The sequence below is a fragment of the Fimicolochytrium jonesii genome (genome assembly GCF_025526975.1).
Source record: "Fimicolochytrium jonesii strain JEL569 chromosome Unknown EV422scaffold_4, whole genome shotgun sequence".
Taxonomy (NCBI): domain Eukaryota; kingdom Fungi; phylum Chytridiomycota; class Chytridiomycetes; order Spizellomycetales; family Powellomycetaceae; genus Fimicolochytrium; species Fimicolochytrium jonesii.
Genome location: NW_026515671.1, coordinates 105065 through 118814, shown reverse-complemented (window position 1 = coordinate 118814; position 13750 = coordinate 105065). Strand labels below are relative to the sequence as shown.

At 55.5% G+C, this 13750-nt stretch overlaps 4 protein-coding genes across 4 annotated transcripts; 3 read left to right on the top strand and 1 right to left on the bottom strand.

The window, feature by feature from the left end:
- The first annotated feature begins 2742 nt into the window (after nt 1-2742).
- EV422DRAFT_302678 (uncharacterized protein) lies at nt 2743-3419 on the top strand. Its single transcript, XM_053066107.1, has one exon. The coding sequence runs from the start codon at nt 2908-2910 to the stop codon at nt 3268-3270; it is 363 nt and encodes a 120-aa protein (XP_052927882.1). The 5' UTR covers nt 2743-2907; the 3' UTR covers nt 3271-3419.
- On the top strand, nt 2973-4845 carry EV422DRAFT_302879 (WD40-repeat-containing domain protein). The gene is made up of 4 exons (XM_053066108.1): nt 2973-3404; nt 3527-3769; nt 3862-3975; nt 4048-4845. The coding sequence occupies exons 1-4, from the start codon at nt 3366-3368 to the stop codon at nt 4615-4617; spliced, it is 966 nt and encodes a 321-aa protein (XP_052927881.1). The 5' UTR covers nt 2973-3365; the 3' UTR covers nt 4618-4845.
- A 1210-nt stretch (nt 4846-6055) lies between these two features.
- On the bottom strand, nt 6056-10691 carry EV422DRAFT_518550 (glycoside hydrolase family 15 protein). Its single transcript, XM_053069533.1, has 18 exons — nt 10280-10691; nt 9706-9805; nt 9607-9634; nt 9432-9531; nt 9184-9351; nt 8664-9114; nt 8480-8587; nt 8351-8403; nt 8222-8280; nt 8118-8154; nt 7824-8056; nt 7700-7746; nt 7592-7623; nt 7439-7516; nt 7234-7354; nt 7091-7149; nt 6902-6994; nt 6056-6672 (listed from the first exon to the last, which is right to left on the bottom strand). The coding sequence occupies exons 1-18, from the start codon at nt 10443-10445 to the stop codon at nt 6428-6430; spliced, it is 2178 nt and encodes a 725-aa protein (XP_052927880.1). The 5' UTR covers nt 10446-10691; the 3' UTR covers nt 6056-6427.
- Nucleotides 10692-12608: 1917 nt separating this feature from the next.
- EV422DRAFT_492960 (uncharacterized protein) lies at nt 12609-13511 on the top strand (the record flags this gene model as incomplete). Its single annotated transcript, XM_053067637.1, has 3 exons — nt 12609-12661; nt 12744-12808; nt 12925-13511. The coding sequence occupies 3 exons, from the start codon at nt 12609-12611 to the stop codon at nt 13509-13511; spliced, it is 705 nt and encodes a 234-aa protein (XP_052927879.1).
- Nucleotides 13512-13750: the final 239 nt, after the last annotated feature.

The following is a 13750-nucleotide window of genomic DNA, read 5'->3' as shown; positions in this document are numbered from 1 at the left end:
CTATGATGTCGGCCGCTTCCTCGTTGCATCTGGCATGAGAGTTGGTGCGAAAGAGACGCACATGTCGGACGGCCTTTCCATTCGATCGATGGCTCGAGGCATGGAGGCAATCATCCGACTGCTCTGTTGGCTCACTCCCAGAGGGACGAATGTCCAACCGTCGCCATAATGACGGTCCTCTCACCGCCGAAGATCACAATCCAGGGAAAGGTTAAGATCGAAATCAAGGTTGCAATCGTCCACAAGAGGCGCCTGCAAACTTGACTTCCACCGCAACGGTTCATTCGATGCTCCAGAAACATACTCCGTCAAGGAAGGGTGGAGCGGAGCGCCGTCTCATTGGTGTAAGCAGTGTCGTCGTTGCACATGTCTCGTGCCGCCTTCCTCCTGACTTCCTGTTCTCCTACAATCGGCAATGCCCTGACATCCACGGGGAGCTGAGATTGATCGGCTGTAGAACCCTTCATCTGCGAACATCGCGCCACCAGCACATAGATTCCACGCTTCAAGCGCACGATTTCCTCAGACGTGAGCTCGGGTGCTCTCCGTGTCTTCGTTGTTTGTTCGATTTTCGAAAAAGTCTGTCATGTCGGCCAACTTCAGCGACTGCACGACCCTCTCTTCTTGTGGGGGACACTCCCTTTGTTTCGGCCGAGACGTGCCGGCGGTGAGTACACTAACCCAACATGTTTCAGAGGCTCTGCGGATCGCCGATAACAAACAAGCTCGATTCTGTTGCCTCGGTCGCGGTTCCGCCTTGCTCGAGGTCCATTTCCGCCTTGGAAATGGAACCTGACCAACTGGAGGGAGTAGTCCTGGAGTAGTCAGGGAGTAGTCATCTCGACTTCTTGGTCGCTGGTGTGTACATGCCCGATTGATAATTCCCCGGTGTGCAATCTGTCTCCATGCTCTTGCTGGAGGCGCATGAGCGTATACAGAAGGTTGTCGGAGATCTCCAGTCTGTCCTGCTCCGGCACCCCATACACACATGCCACTCCAATGGCTTTCCGAGCATCTGCACGTCGAGTGGATAATCCATGGTTTGAGGGAATGGAACCTGACCAACAAGGCCCCGAGAGATCCACTCGATCATCATTGCATCCAGTGTTTCATAATTCACAGTGTGAGGCTGTCCGAGGTGGCCAACAAGACGAAATCCGGTCAAAGGGCGGCATGTTCTTCTTCTCTGCGCAGGTAGCTTGCTCGTCCCTCCACCCTCCAGCATCCATGCGTTAAAGGTCTTCTCACCTCTCCAACAAACATCCTCAGAGCCGTCGGGCCGCAATCCCGCCCCCAGGATATGTTGCCGTGCGGTCTACGAGTTTACAAATACAAAGGTGAATATCACACACAGACACCAAGTGTCAAACGTCAAGGCTTCGAGAGATCCACTCGATCATCATTGCATCCAGCATGATGTGCGCTGGCGAACATCATTGCGGAAACGTGAAAGAGGTCGGGGCGATCTGCGCCCCTAATGGTCGCGGCGCCCGACACGACGATGAAGTCTTTTCCGCAGATGGTGCCGTTGGCCAGCGTAGCTGCAAAAGTCGATGCTCGCCCTGTGCAGGGCATGTGAATCCATGTGGCGGATTTTCCCAGTTGTAACAACGCACGGCGGCTTCGTAATTGAGTTGTCGTCCTATCTGTACACTCTCAAGGGTAGCAACTTCGTTGGAAAGTCCATCGCATGGAGCCCAAGGCAAAAGGAAGGACGTCCTACGTGTGAGGATGATGTTGTGCCGACCTGCGAGATGTTGCTCGGCAACTTGGGACTTGGGAGGAGCGTCGACGGAGGCGGTCCAACGGAAGCAACGAGGAAAGGTGCAGGTGGATTGGCGGGAAGCCTGGGGATGCGGAGGCGGACCTGCTCGACAGCGGTACCGTTATAGGCTGAGCGCTCGCACGGCTTCTTCAATCGCTTTCTTTACTCCATCCAACGAACGAGGTCCATATACTCCCCGCCCGCCGACAACACCTCGAGCACCGGTGATGGATGCAGGCGGCTCCTGCAAAGCCTTTGCAGGGAGGCAGAATGCGAGAGATGCGTACCCCAAGCATCAGGAGTACCGGGGACGCATCGCCGTGGCACGGAGAGCTTGGGCTCCTTCTTCACCACAGGATCGCCGCCTTTACCGATAAGCGTGGAAAGTGCCCAGAAGTTCTCGCCGAAAAGCGCACGGGGATCAGCAAGTTGACCCCAAACTTGGTAAACATCGCCCATTCGGAGAATCTTCTCACGGTTCGCCCAGTTCTTGTGCTTTGTAACTCTCATCTTATACGACTGCTCGACCTTCTCGTCGATATTCCACACTTTGGCCGTGAGGGTGAAGTGAGGCCCAGACTTCAAATCATCGATTTCTTGCTCGAGTTCGGTAGTACGAGGGTACGAATAAGGAGCGAATCGACATACCCTTTTTGGGGCGCCCCCTTCAGAAACAGATCCACCGTGTGCCTCAAACAGCTGCTGTCAGTAGGGCCCCACCGCGTCAGCTATGAACACGAAGAGAACCTTGAAGTTCTTATCTATGCCCACCATGGGCTCGTGAAGTTCGAGGCCGTTCCCGGTGCAGCCTGAAGATTCCCTCTGTGCTGTATAAATATAGTCCTCATACTCTAGCTCGTTGCCAGCGTACTTGAAGGCGGATTCCTTGAGAGCAATCCCGCGAACACCGAAACCATCCATGCGTCGATTCTGCCTCGCACGCCAGCACCGGGGGCGTTCGCCGCCAGTCCTATGGCAAGGTGCCTCTCCAATTTTTGCCTCCACGGCGATGATCACAAACTTGTTTACGACTCTGTTGACGAAGAAGCCGGGTCGCATATCTCACTGTTCGTGAAACCGTAGCTCTTGAGATATAATCAGCGAGATGCATCCAATTCTGCCCAAGTGCTTCACGCCGTATAATGCTCGGGTATAGCTTGAGGGATGGCTTCCTGGCTGTCGTTTTCTTCCGGTCGCTGGCTGCCGCTATGGACGGTTGCTCTGGTGCTGGTGGGCTGGGCGAGTTGTTTTCGATAAACGCCGCGGTTGACAGGTTGCAGTCAGGTTGCAGTGCAAGTGGACATCTTCCCGGCCCGCCATTCCCCTGGCCATTCCCCGTGTTGTTCCGTGGGAACCTTCGCCCCTCTTCGCTCCGTTCTCATTACGACAAATCGCAACAGCAGCAGCAGCCTACATACCACGACATCCTTCTCTCTCCCTCCCTCCCTGCTCACTCCCTGCTCCACCTACAGTTCGACCGTCTTTTGCTCACCCCCACGACTTAATTCGGACCCACCTTCTCACAGCAACCCCCACTCCCACTCCTCGCTCCCTCGAACGTCGTCACACACACACGCTGATACACCGGGCTTGGAGAAGTATGATGCGGTTTAGGACAACGGGGTTCAATGGCTATGCGGTACGTATCCACATATCGCGAGGAGGATTTCGACCCCCCAGTTCCCGTCCAATTCCATCACACCCAACGCGTCCCGTCTAAACCCTCATCCTCCCCTTCTCTCCCCTCCCACCAACCAACAGGTGCAATACAGCCCCTTCTTCGAAAACCGGCTCGCATGCGCCTCTGCGTCGAACTTTGGGATTGTGGGGAATGGCCGGCTATGGGTGCTTGGGATCGGTGCGGGGCCGGAGGGGATCGAGTGTGAGAAAGTGTACGACACGCAAGACGGCCTCTACGACCTCGCCTGGAGCGAAGTGCACGAGAACCAGCTCGTGACGAGCAGCGGGGATGGGAGTATCAAGTTGTGGGATGTCACATTACCTGTATGTACAGTACTCCGTGTCGTTGGTTGGGTTGGGGGTGGTGATGAACGCGCGGGGGTGGGTGAACTGATGTTTGGGGTAAATCAATGTAGGACTTTCCAATACGGAACTGGGCGGAACATACCCGGGAGGTGTTCACCGTCAACTGGAACTTGGTGGATAAGAGCACCTTCGTGACTGGGTCATGGGATAACACCATCAAACTGGTAAGTGCAGCGGCCGGCGGTCCGTCAACCTCCAATCCTCCCATTCCTCACACTTCGCCTTACTATCCACAGTGGTCCCCGGAAACCCCCCACTCCCTCGCAACCTACACCGAACACACCCACTGTATCTACCAAACCCACTTCTCCCCACACACCCCCACAACGCTCGCCTCCGTCTCCGGCGACCAAACTCTCAAACTCTGGGACACCCGTTCCCCGCACAAATCCACACACACGATCCACGCCCACAACGCCGAGATCCTCGCGCTGGACTGGAACAAATACATCCCCAACACACTCGTCACCGGCTCCGTCGACCGCTGCTGCAAAGTGTGGGATCTCCGCTTCATGGATCGTGAAATCATCCTCCTCCAAGGCCACGAATACGCCGTTCGCAACGCTAAATGGTCACCTCATCACGCGAATGTGTTGGCGAGCGTGGGGTACGACATGACGATGCGGGTGTGGGATACCGACCGTGCAAAGGGGGGCAGGGATCCCGCGAGGGGGTGTGTGTGGGTGCATGAGGGGCATACGGAGTTTGTGGTCGGTGTGGATTGGAGTATGTGGGGGAAGGGCGTTGTGGCGACCTGTGCGTGGGATGAGTGGGTGAATGTGGTGGGGGTGCCGGGCATTGCGTAGGTTCTTTTTTTTTTAGATTCGGCGAGGGCAAGAGCTGCATAGGATGTACTGTATATAGGCTGGCTGTCTCGTACTCTGTTCCCTCATCATCACATTCACATAATACGCCATTCCCCGTTCAAAAATCACAACGAATCTGGAGATATGCGGAACGCTTCGGAACGCAAGAAGTGCCTTCCGAATGAAATCTGACCCTCACACACACGAACATCTACATGGAGACGTGGAGACGACCCCATATACGCCAGTGCAGACTGTTTCAGCGGGGGGTCCCATGCGCCTTTTTCCTACTCCGAGGCTATCTCAACGGAACTATCCTTGACCCTCACAGCCCCCGACCGCGCGAAAAAAAAGAAACCCCCACCCCGACAGCGTCATACCAAAAAAGGGCCAACGCCCCGTCTCATCCCACCATCCGTCGTGCTCCGCGTAAGTTGTGTCCCCCCCATCCCAGTTTTATTCACAGTCCAGCTGAACCCGACAACCCGGCCCCCGGGCTCCCCACAACGCCAGTCCCTCGTCCCCCTCGCTCGCCACACCCTCCCCCGGGGGCATGAAATTCAAGGCGTGCATCGCGTTCATGCTCGGCGGAGGGTGGGCCTGCACGTGGTTGCAGCCGGAGGCGCATATGGACCGTTGTCGCGGCGGGGGGGGATCGCGGGGGTTGTGGGTGCGCTGTGGGGTTCTGTGTGTAATGGGTTTATTGAGGGGGGGAAGATGGGTGGGATGCTGGGTGGGATGCATGGGGTCGCGAGTGACGGCAATCAGGGGAACGAACTGACAGCAGCGCCGCGTTCTAACCTGCACACTTACGGAGGAACTCCACGGAATAGCAGGGACAGCCTTTGCTGGGCGGGCACAGCGCTGCTTCCTCATTCAGGTGAGCCTTGGCTTCGGTTGGGATGGAGTGAGTGAGGAGCTCGGCGGGGCGCTCATATGGCCAATTCTGGGGGGGCGAGTGTTTCCGCCTCGTCCCGAAAAACTCGAAATTGGGCAGCTAAAGGGGACGGGCACCGACTTTGGGGACAGAGCACCTGTAGGGAGAGGAGCACCGGTCTTTCTCTTAGTTGAAAAGGCGGAGAAGGTCCAGCAGTGGTCCGTCTGGTGGGTGGGAGAAAAGGGTCATGTGCAGCGAGGAGAGGGGTGCACCGATCTCCGGCGGGTGTGCCGTCCGGTCTGTCTTGGAGGAAAGCGGGGGCACTTGTTTCCCATACGCCAGCCCAACCTTTGGCACCCAGCAGAACGGTGGGAGAGAAAGGGGAGAGGGGAATACGACTATGGACCTCGCAAAAGTTTGTTTGTCCTAAATTAGAAAGCCGTTCTGTCCCTCCAGGCGCATACATATACCTGTGTACCCCGTCCCCCAAAAATGTCCGAAACAAAACGCAAATCCCGGCACCCCTCCCTCTCCCCCACGCTCACAGCGGGGCGACCGCAACATCCAACGAACACGGGCTGTGGATCCAGCTATGCCAGGACCTATGGCGGTTCTCGCGACAGCTGCCGGAGGTCGATGCAGCGGTGGCGAAGGTGAACTCGATGCATACTATGAAAGGATCGTATGTGCACAAAAGGGGAGGAATCTACACCTAACCACGGAGAAATATATGCAGAACTACCCAATACGGGGTGGAGACAGATCCGCCCGGGAGAGGATCGGGGAATCGCACAGGCTACAGACTAGTGGGTGAGAATGTGACAGTGACGGGTTGGACTCGAAAGCCGGGGAGGGAATCTACGTCGAGACTACGGACCCGATGCCTTCACCGGGTGTCGCATCTGATCCCCCCAGTCCGGGGGTTGTTGAATTTCACAAAGCCTCAGCCTTCCCACTCAAACTCCTATCCAAATTGAACGCCGCACTCATCATCGCAATATGGGTAAACGCCTGCGGGAAGTTCCCCAGCATCTCGCCGCTGCCCGCAATCTCCTCGCTGAAGAGCGTCAGGTGGTTCCCGTACGCAATCATCTGCTCAAACATCACCACCGCGCGTTCAAGGAGGTCCGGGTGCTGTTTGCCGGCGCGGCAGAGCGCTTCCACGAGCCAGAAGGTGCCTGGGAGATGGGGAATGCGGGAGATGAGTTTGGGTGTGTGGTGTGTGCGTGGGGAGTCGGGGATGTACCGCCCCGTCGTGTTGGTTTTTTCGCATCAGAACGCAGGATTGCTTCAATTCCATATCGCATCCCAACTCCTCTCCATCGGGATGATCCACCCCGCCGATCTCGCCTCTTGAACTAAACTTACAAGAAGCGGCAGGCTTCGCGGTGCCATGTGTCAACTTACACATGCTAAACGTCCCCTCGCCTTCGCCGCTCAGGCCGTCGTCGAATGCTTTCCGGTCGTAGCGGTAGACTAGGTTGTTGGCTAGGAGGCCGCCTTCAGAGGAAGTAGGTGGGGCGATGGGGACAGTCAGTGGGATGGATGAGGGAGTGCGAGGCAGGGTGTTGCAGTAATGGTATGAATGAACGCTACCTTTCTCCGGCGGCAACATAATCTGCTTGATCGTGCTGATCATCCTCGGGTCCGACGCACTGGCACAAGTTATCTCACTCGTCAGCACCCCTCTCTTCCCCAACGAAGACTCGACAATCTCAACGCCGCAAAGACAAACGAACCTAATGAAGAAACAAAGCGGCATAATCAAAATACTCGCATCCAGCACCGGGTTCTCCTTCTCCTCATAGCACTGGATGAAGCATTGGCGTTTCGCCGACCAGCCGTCTGTCATCACCGTTTCTAAAATCAAAATTAAAAGATGTCAGTCGTAAGCGCGGGGACGTGAAAGGGCGTGATTGTTGAATTGGGGGGCCGACGATTTACCGTAGATCTTGTCCCGCGTTTCGAGCCATTTGGCCCGGTCGGGGCAGGGAAGGCTGCGTTTTTCGGCGAGGCGGAGCCCTGGAGAAGTAAAAAATCGTGTTGAGCGTCAGCGCCTGGCCATGTACCGTACTGGGAGGCATCTCCGGTACTCACCTCTGTCGACGGCGACCCAGCACATGACTTTACTGTTATTGGGTGGGGAAACGAGTTGTGCGGTGAGTTGAGCGAAGGGATACTGGATATCCTGGAGAGCAAACGAACCTGTACGTAAAGTTCTTCTTCAACCCGCGAACTTCCCATATGCTCATCTGAAAACGGAACCCCCAAATCAGTCTCTCCGCCCCCGTACCCAGCCCCCAGGCACCTCAAACTGCGCTTCACTTACATCCGGCTTATCCCAATTCCCACAGACATAATTCACAAGCTTCCTGACCTGACACCACGTATCATAAGACACCGGGGCGCGATACTTGTTATACAGATAGATCGAGTCCAGCAGTTCGCCGTAGATGTCGAGCTGGAGGTGGTCGTACGCGCCGTTGCCGATGCGGACCGGGCGCGAGCCGCGGTAGCCTTCGAGGTGCTCGAGGGAGGTTTCAGGGAGTTCGTGCTTGCCGTCTAGAGGGGTGGGGTTAGTACGGTGGCGGGGGGTGGGAGATTTGGGATGCGGGGTACGTACCGATTGTGTACATGACTTGGAGGGCGCCTTCCGGTGTCTGCATCATGGGAGTGAGCAGGGACGGTGTGGGTTGAGTGGTTGATGGATGCAAAGGTCCTACATACCAGCTCCTGACACCGGTTCTCGATGAAGTTCATGAATCCTTCCGCTTCTTCGGTGAGACCTATTCCGCAAGGAAAAAAGGAGTGAGTAGATCCGAAAGGGAAGGAAGGGGATGACGGCCTCGACCTTACCGATTCGAATCAACGCATAGATCGTGAACGCCGAATCCCGGACCCATGTATACCTAAACAAAACCAACAAAATCGTTAAGTGAGCCGTCAATGGTCTACGATCACAGCCTCGTTGGCAGGCCAACATACCGATAATCCCAGTTCCTCTCTCCGCCGAGCTCTTCAGGGAGCCCGAAGGTCGGTGCGGCGACGACGGCTCCCGTGGGCTCGTAGATCAGGAGCTTGAGTGACAGTGCACTGCAAAGTGTCAGGTGTCGTAAGCGAAGGCGACAAGTAGGGCGGGTGACAAGCAATGGTAGAAGTCCTGTCATACCTGCGATGAACCGCCTCCCTCCACCTCCCACTGTATTTACTCTTCCCAATCCACCTGATCCAATAACTGAACGTATCCTTCAACAAACTCTCCATCAAATCATTATCAAACGTCGGGTTGACAGCCGCATCCTCTTCCTCGGGGCGTTCCCTAAACGCAAACGAAATGCGCTGGCCCTCCTTCAACTCCACTTCCGCCCACACGCCCGGGCCGAGCATCTTGTCCTTCTGCTCGACGGACCAGGTGAGTTCGGGGGCCTCATACTTGTCGTTTGACGAGTCGTCGCAGTGCACCGCTGGATCGCTGACGTCGATGCCGACGGAGTTTTCGCCGCAGTAGATGACGTGGCGGAGGTCCATGGTGAGACCGCAGGAGGATTTGAAGACGACGGTGGCGCCGCCGGCGGAGCAGCCGGTGGAGGATTTGCGGACTACGCCGTCTAGGCCTCGTTCTGATCATAATGCCCCACATTTTAGTCTCTCACGTGTGAACTCCGCACAACAATGGTTTCCAAGCAAACCTTGCACGATTGTCGTAGTATGTTTCGCCCGCGCATAGTCGAACGCGGGGTAGCACTCAATTCGGACTTTGTATTTCCCGCGCTTGCACTCCACGACCCTGTTGAGCCAGTGCAGGAAGGGTTTCTTGGCGGAGGGGACTGGCATGAAATCCGTTACATGTATGACTCCTGAAACAAGATGAACAGGAACCATTGAGCGAAACGTGTCCTTTTGATAACCCCCAACGACCGCAATGACTGATTCGCACCTTCCTCGGAAAGAAACCTTGTTTGAAGGACATTGCTGTTGGGCAGGTACTGCTGCTTGTGGCGGGTCTCGCCTACTGGGAAGATATGAAAGTGGCCTCCCTGAAGCGATACATATCGTCAGTCCCTCGGATCAAGCAACCACATCTGACGTCCCAACTCAATCACGACAGGTACCTTGTGCTGATCCAAAATCCGAGCGAAGCTTTGAGAGGGATTCAGTTGTGGAATAAGCATGACTTCTCAAGCAAAAGTCATTCCAAACAGAGAACATACATGGACGGGCTGTCAAACTTGGGATAGCAGAAGAAATCGATCGCTCCATCTGTTCCACACATCGCGACAGTGCGCATGTTCCCGATCATGCCATAGTTCTCTACAAACAAAGGCGAAGACGGAAGTGTCAACATCATCAACCCATCAACCCATCAACCCATCAACCATCGACCATCAAGCATCACAAACCCATCAACTCAGCAACCATCCAACAACCCATCAACCATCAATACATGGGTGAGGGGAGTATTGCGCCTTGGCGCAATGTGGCTCTCTTCGCTTGCGGTTGCTCGAGTCGACCTCGCCACACTGCGGTCTCCCAGAGCAAACCAAGGCTTGCCTGCCTCAAGCATCCCTGCGCCTCGCTTCACTTGTCGCAGTCCGGGTTCGCTCCAGGTCGCCTAGCGGCTCCCTTGCGCCTACGGTGCAATCAGCCGGGCTTTGCCCGCAACCGCCCTCTATCACTCGCGTACGGCGCAATCCAGCGGGGCTCCGCCCGAACTCTCGCTTCGCTCGATGACCCTCATGCGTCACACCCGCAGATCACTCGCTCGCCTACGGCTCGGGCTCCTACCAATCGGAAGATACCCCCTATCCCTGTCAATCTCCCCGTCGTCCCTCCCTTCACCCTTGGGCGTCGTCCTGTAACCGTCCTTTCTTGCACCTCCTGGCGGTGTGTGTGTGTGTGTGCGGTCTGCAAGTGCAGCGGTGGTGACGGGTTTGTCGCTCTCGTCTGTCATCTTGGGGGGCGCGATGTGTGTGTGGGCTTGTGTGCAGCTGCGAGGGAGGGAGAGTTTCTGAGCGAAGACCGCTTCTTATAATTAAGAGGAGTGCTGCCTTCCTTCTGCGGGGGTGTTTCTTGGGGGTTTTATCCGAGCCGATAATGAGTCGTTGTGAGTGCTGTTTGGGGGGGCGGCTTCGCGGGCGGGCGGCGGGGTGAGGGAATAATGAGAATGACGTGCGGAGGCGTGGCTCATCTCTCGCGCTGACACTATTATTGACTGGCGCGCATTCTCACTTCCGTGATTGCGATGAGGGAAGCCAACAGTCTACGGCTGATGCATGCTCCAAAAAAAATAAGGGTCGGACGCATTCATGGCGAAGCTGCGAGATTAACGATGAGGATGAAGAGGCGGAATTGGGGGGGAAAGCCTCTTCCACCCTCCCTCCTCCTTCCGTCCGCGCCCTTGCCGCCCGCGAGAGGCTCCCCCGAACGCATTCAGCGAGGCGGTTGAGCAGAGTGCAGTCTTCGCCTTCAAGTCAATACCCATGACGGTTTCAAGCCCGGCAATACCTCCAACCAGACGATCCATGAAAAAGATGCACATACAGTTATTGGGTCGTCAGACCATAAGCTCATCGTTCCTTGAAAGATTTCAAACGCCTTGAGGAGAGGGGCTCTGGAAAAACGTCCCATGTCCCCTGTACACGATGCCATGTAGCGCCGAGAGACGATAGCAACACAACACATTAGATGCTCCAGCAACCGTGCTCCACAAGCCCGACACTGACATGGCGGGCCAAACCTGGACGAGCGAGGGCTAATGGGTGGGAGTGCCGGGGCTGCCGGGTCAGAGATGATGGCGGAGGGTTCTCGTCTCGTCCATGTCAGTCTTGTCAGAGATTCCAACTTCAACCGACGACGATGAAGTCAGGATACCTGGCGCGGGACACAGTGTGCCCAGTGGGAAGGTTGAAGTGATTATGTTAAGGGACACCACTTGCAACGTTCTGAAATTCACCACGCACCTGAGAGAAAACCTCTCAGACGATGATGCAAATCTATTTGGCATATTCGTGGACTTGCGAACATTAAACGCCGACCAGATTGTACGGGCTAGCGTTATGCACCTCCAACAATCCATCTTCGGTAACAAAAAAGGTGGTTATGTCGCGCCGAGCTAGATGGCCTCTAACGCGAATGGGTAATGGTGGGATCTACCGAATCGGTATACTAGTAGGGTGACATCGGAAGAGAAAGTACACCATATAGGCGGGCCGGGCGAACTCAGACTTCAAGATGGAGCTGTCGAGTGCCGTTGTTGCCTCTTGGATATCTGACAGCACTACCGACTAAGCGGAGGAGAGGAGGCTGGGTGGGGATAGGCCATCTCTTCATATATGGTAGTTCTCGGTGTCATGTCATGTTGAGTAATCTGCGAGCGGGTCGGACTTTGGGGCCTCAACAATAACCATCACGGACGCGCTGATTCGTCATGCGGTGATTCGCTGCACTTTGGCCTACTCTTTGTTTTCCCAGACGCTTTATTCTGTATTTATGGCTTGCAACTCCCACTCTTCGTTGGCTGAACTATCACACTCTCCCCATACACTGACGAGACAGAGCCTGAACGACGGAGACACTGCCCCCACCCCTCATTCGACTGCCTCGGAACAGCTGGACTGAAAGTAGCAGATCTCTCGTCTCATTGCAGGACTCCTCTTTCCCAAACCGTGGGAACATTTTCCCAGCGTTCAAATCCATCGCTAGATAGACAACTGCGAGTGCGGGACAGGGCCACTGGACGGACCTTTCCTGCCCCACCCAGAGCGAAAGACAGTATACAGAAAACGTCAATCATCCACAGCACAGCAAAATCATGGCGAGCACCGGCACAGGAGGACCTTCGGCCACCCCGGCTCCCACCACAGCAACCCCGAAGTCAGCGCCTGCCACCACCGCCGCCGCCAAAAAGTCCCGCAAGCGCGCAGCCTCAACCCCAAGCGAGGAACTCCTCGCGGCGTCAGCGGCCCTCGCGAACAACAAATCTCGCAGCCCGAGCTTATCGGACTTGGCGGTCGCATTGGGAAAGCCGGCGGCAGCGGATAATACTGTTGCGGCGTCTGCGGCGCAGAGACTTATTAAGAACCCGACGAATCAGGTGCCGCTGTCGAGGTCGGTTATGAGTCCCACGATGGCGAGGAATGTGCCGGCGTTTTTGAACAAGCTTTATAAGTAAGAGGACTGCAGGAATTCTTTTTGATATCGTATCTGAGAGTTGGTGGGCAAGTTCTCATGAGGATTACCGGTTTTCTAGCATGGTCATGGACCCAACGACGGACTCGATGATTCACTGGGGACCCGATGGGTCGACTTTCATAGGTAAGGAGATACTTGTCTAGCAACATATCCCCTGCAAGGCCAAATGAGGCCAATCCAGGCCATTCTTGTCCGAAACAAATGTGCTCATCGCCGAACCTCGGTTTCTACCTGTCTAGTTGAACGGCACGAAGAATTTGCGCACGACGTCCTTCCTCGCTTCTTCAAACACAACAATTTTGCGAGTTTCGTTCGCCAACTCAACATGTATGGGTTCCACAAAATCCCTCATCTACAACAAGGCGTCCTGCACGCGGACGGCGAAGAAACCTGGGAATTCTCCAACCCGCATTTCCAACGCGGCCAGCCGGATCTCCTATGCCTCGTATCGCGCAAAAAGGGGCGGGAAGGAACAGAAGATAAGGAAGGCGTCATGGACATGAACTACATCATTCAGGAGATCGCGGCCATCAAACGGCATCAATTGACGATCAGCGCGGATCTGAGTAAGATACAGAGAGAGAACCAGATCCTGTGGAGCGAGTCGACGACTGTGAGGGAGAGGTACCAGAGGCAGCAGGAAACGATAGAGAAGATTCTGAGGTTCTTGGCGTCGGTGTTTTCGCCGAAGAAGAGGCCTCTGCCGAACAAGAAACGGAGATTGTTGTTGGAGGGAATTCCGGAACAGCCGTCGTTGAATTTGGACGCGACAGGTGCGTCTGTTTTGGTCGTGTCCGAGCAGTTGGCAGGATCACAGACTCAATGACCTTTTTCTCTCTTCCCAAATTCAACAGGCCTAGACTTCTCAAATGGTATGCGTTCATGTTTGCCGTTCCTTCGTGAGTCTACTCCGACCATGACAATTAAACGACTTTCCCATTCAGATTCGTTTTCTCCCAGCGTTTCATCAACCTTCAATATACCCGACAGCGTAATCAATAACAATATCAGTGCGGGAACCCCACCAGCGACGACTTTCCCTTTCCAGAACTTCAACTTTCCCAC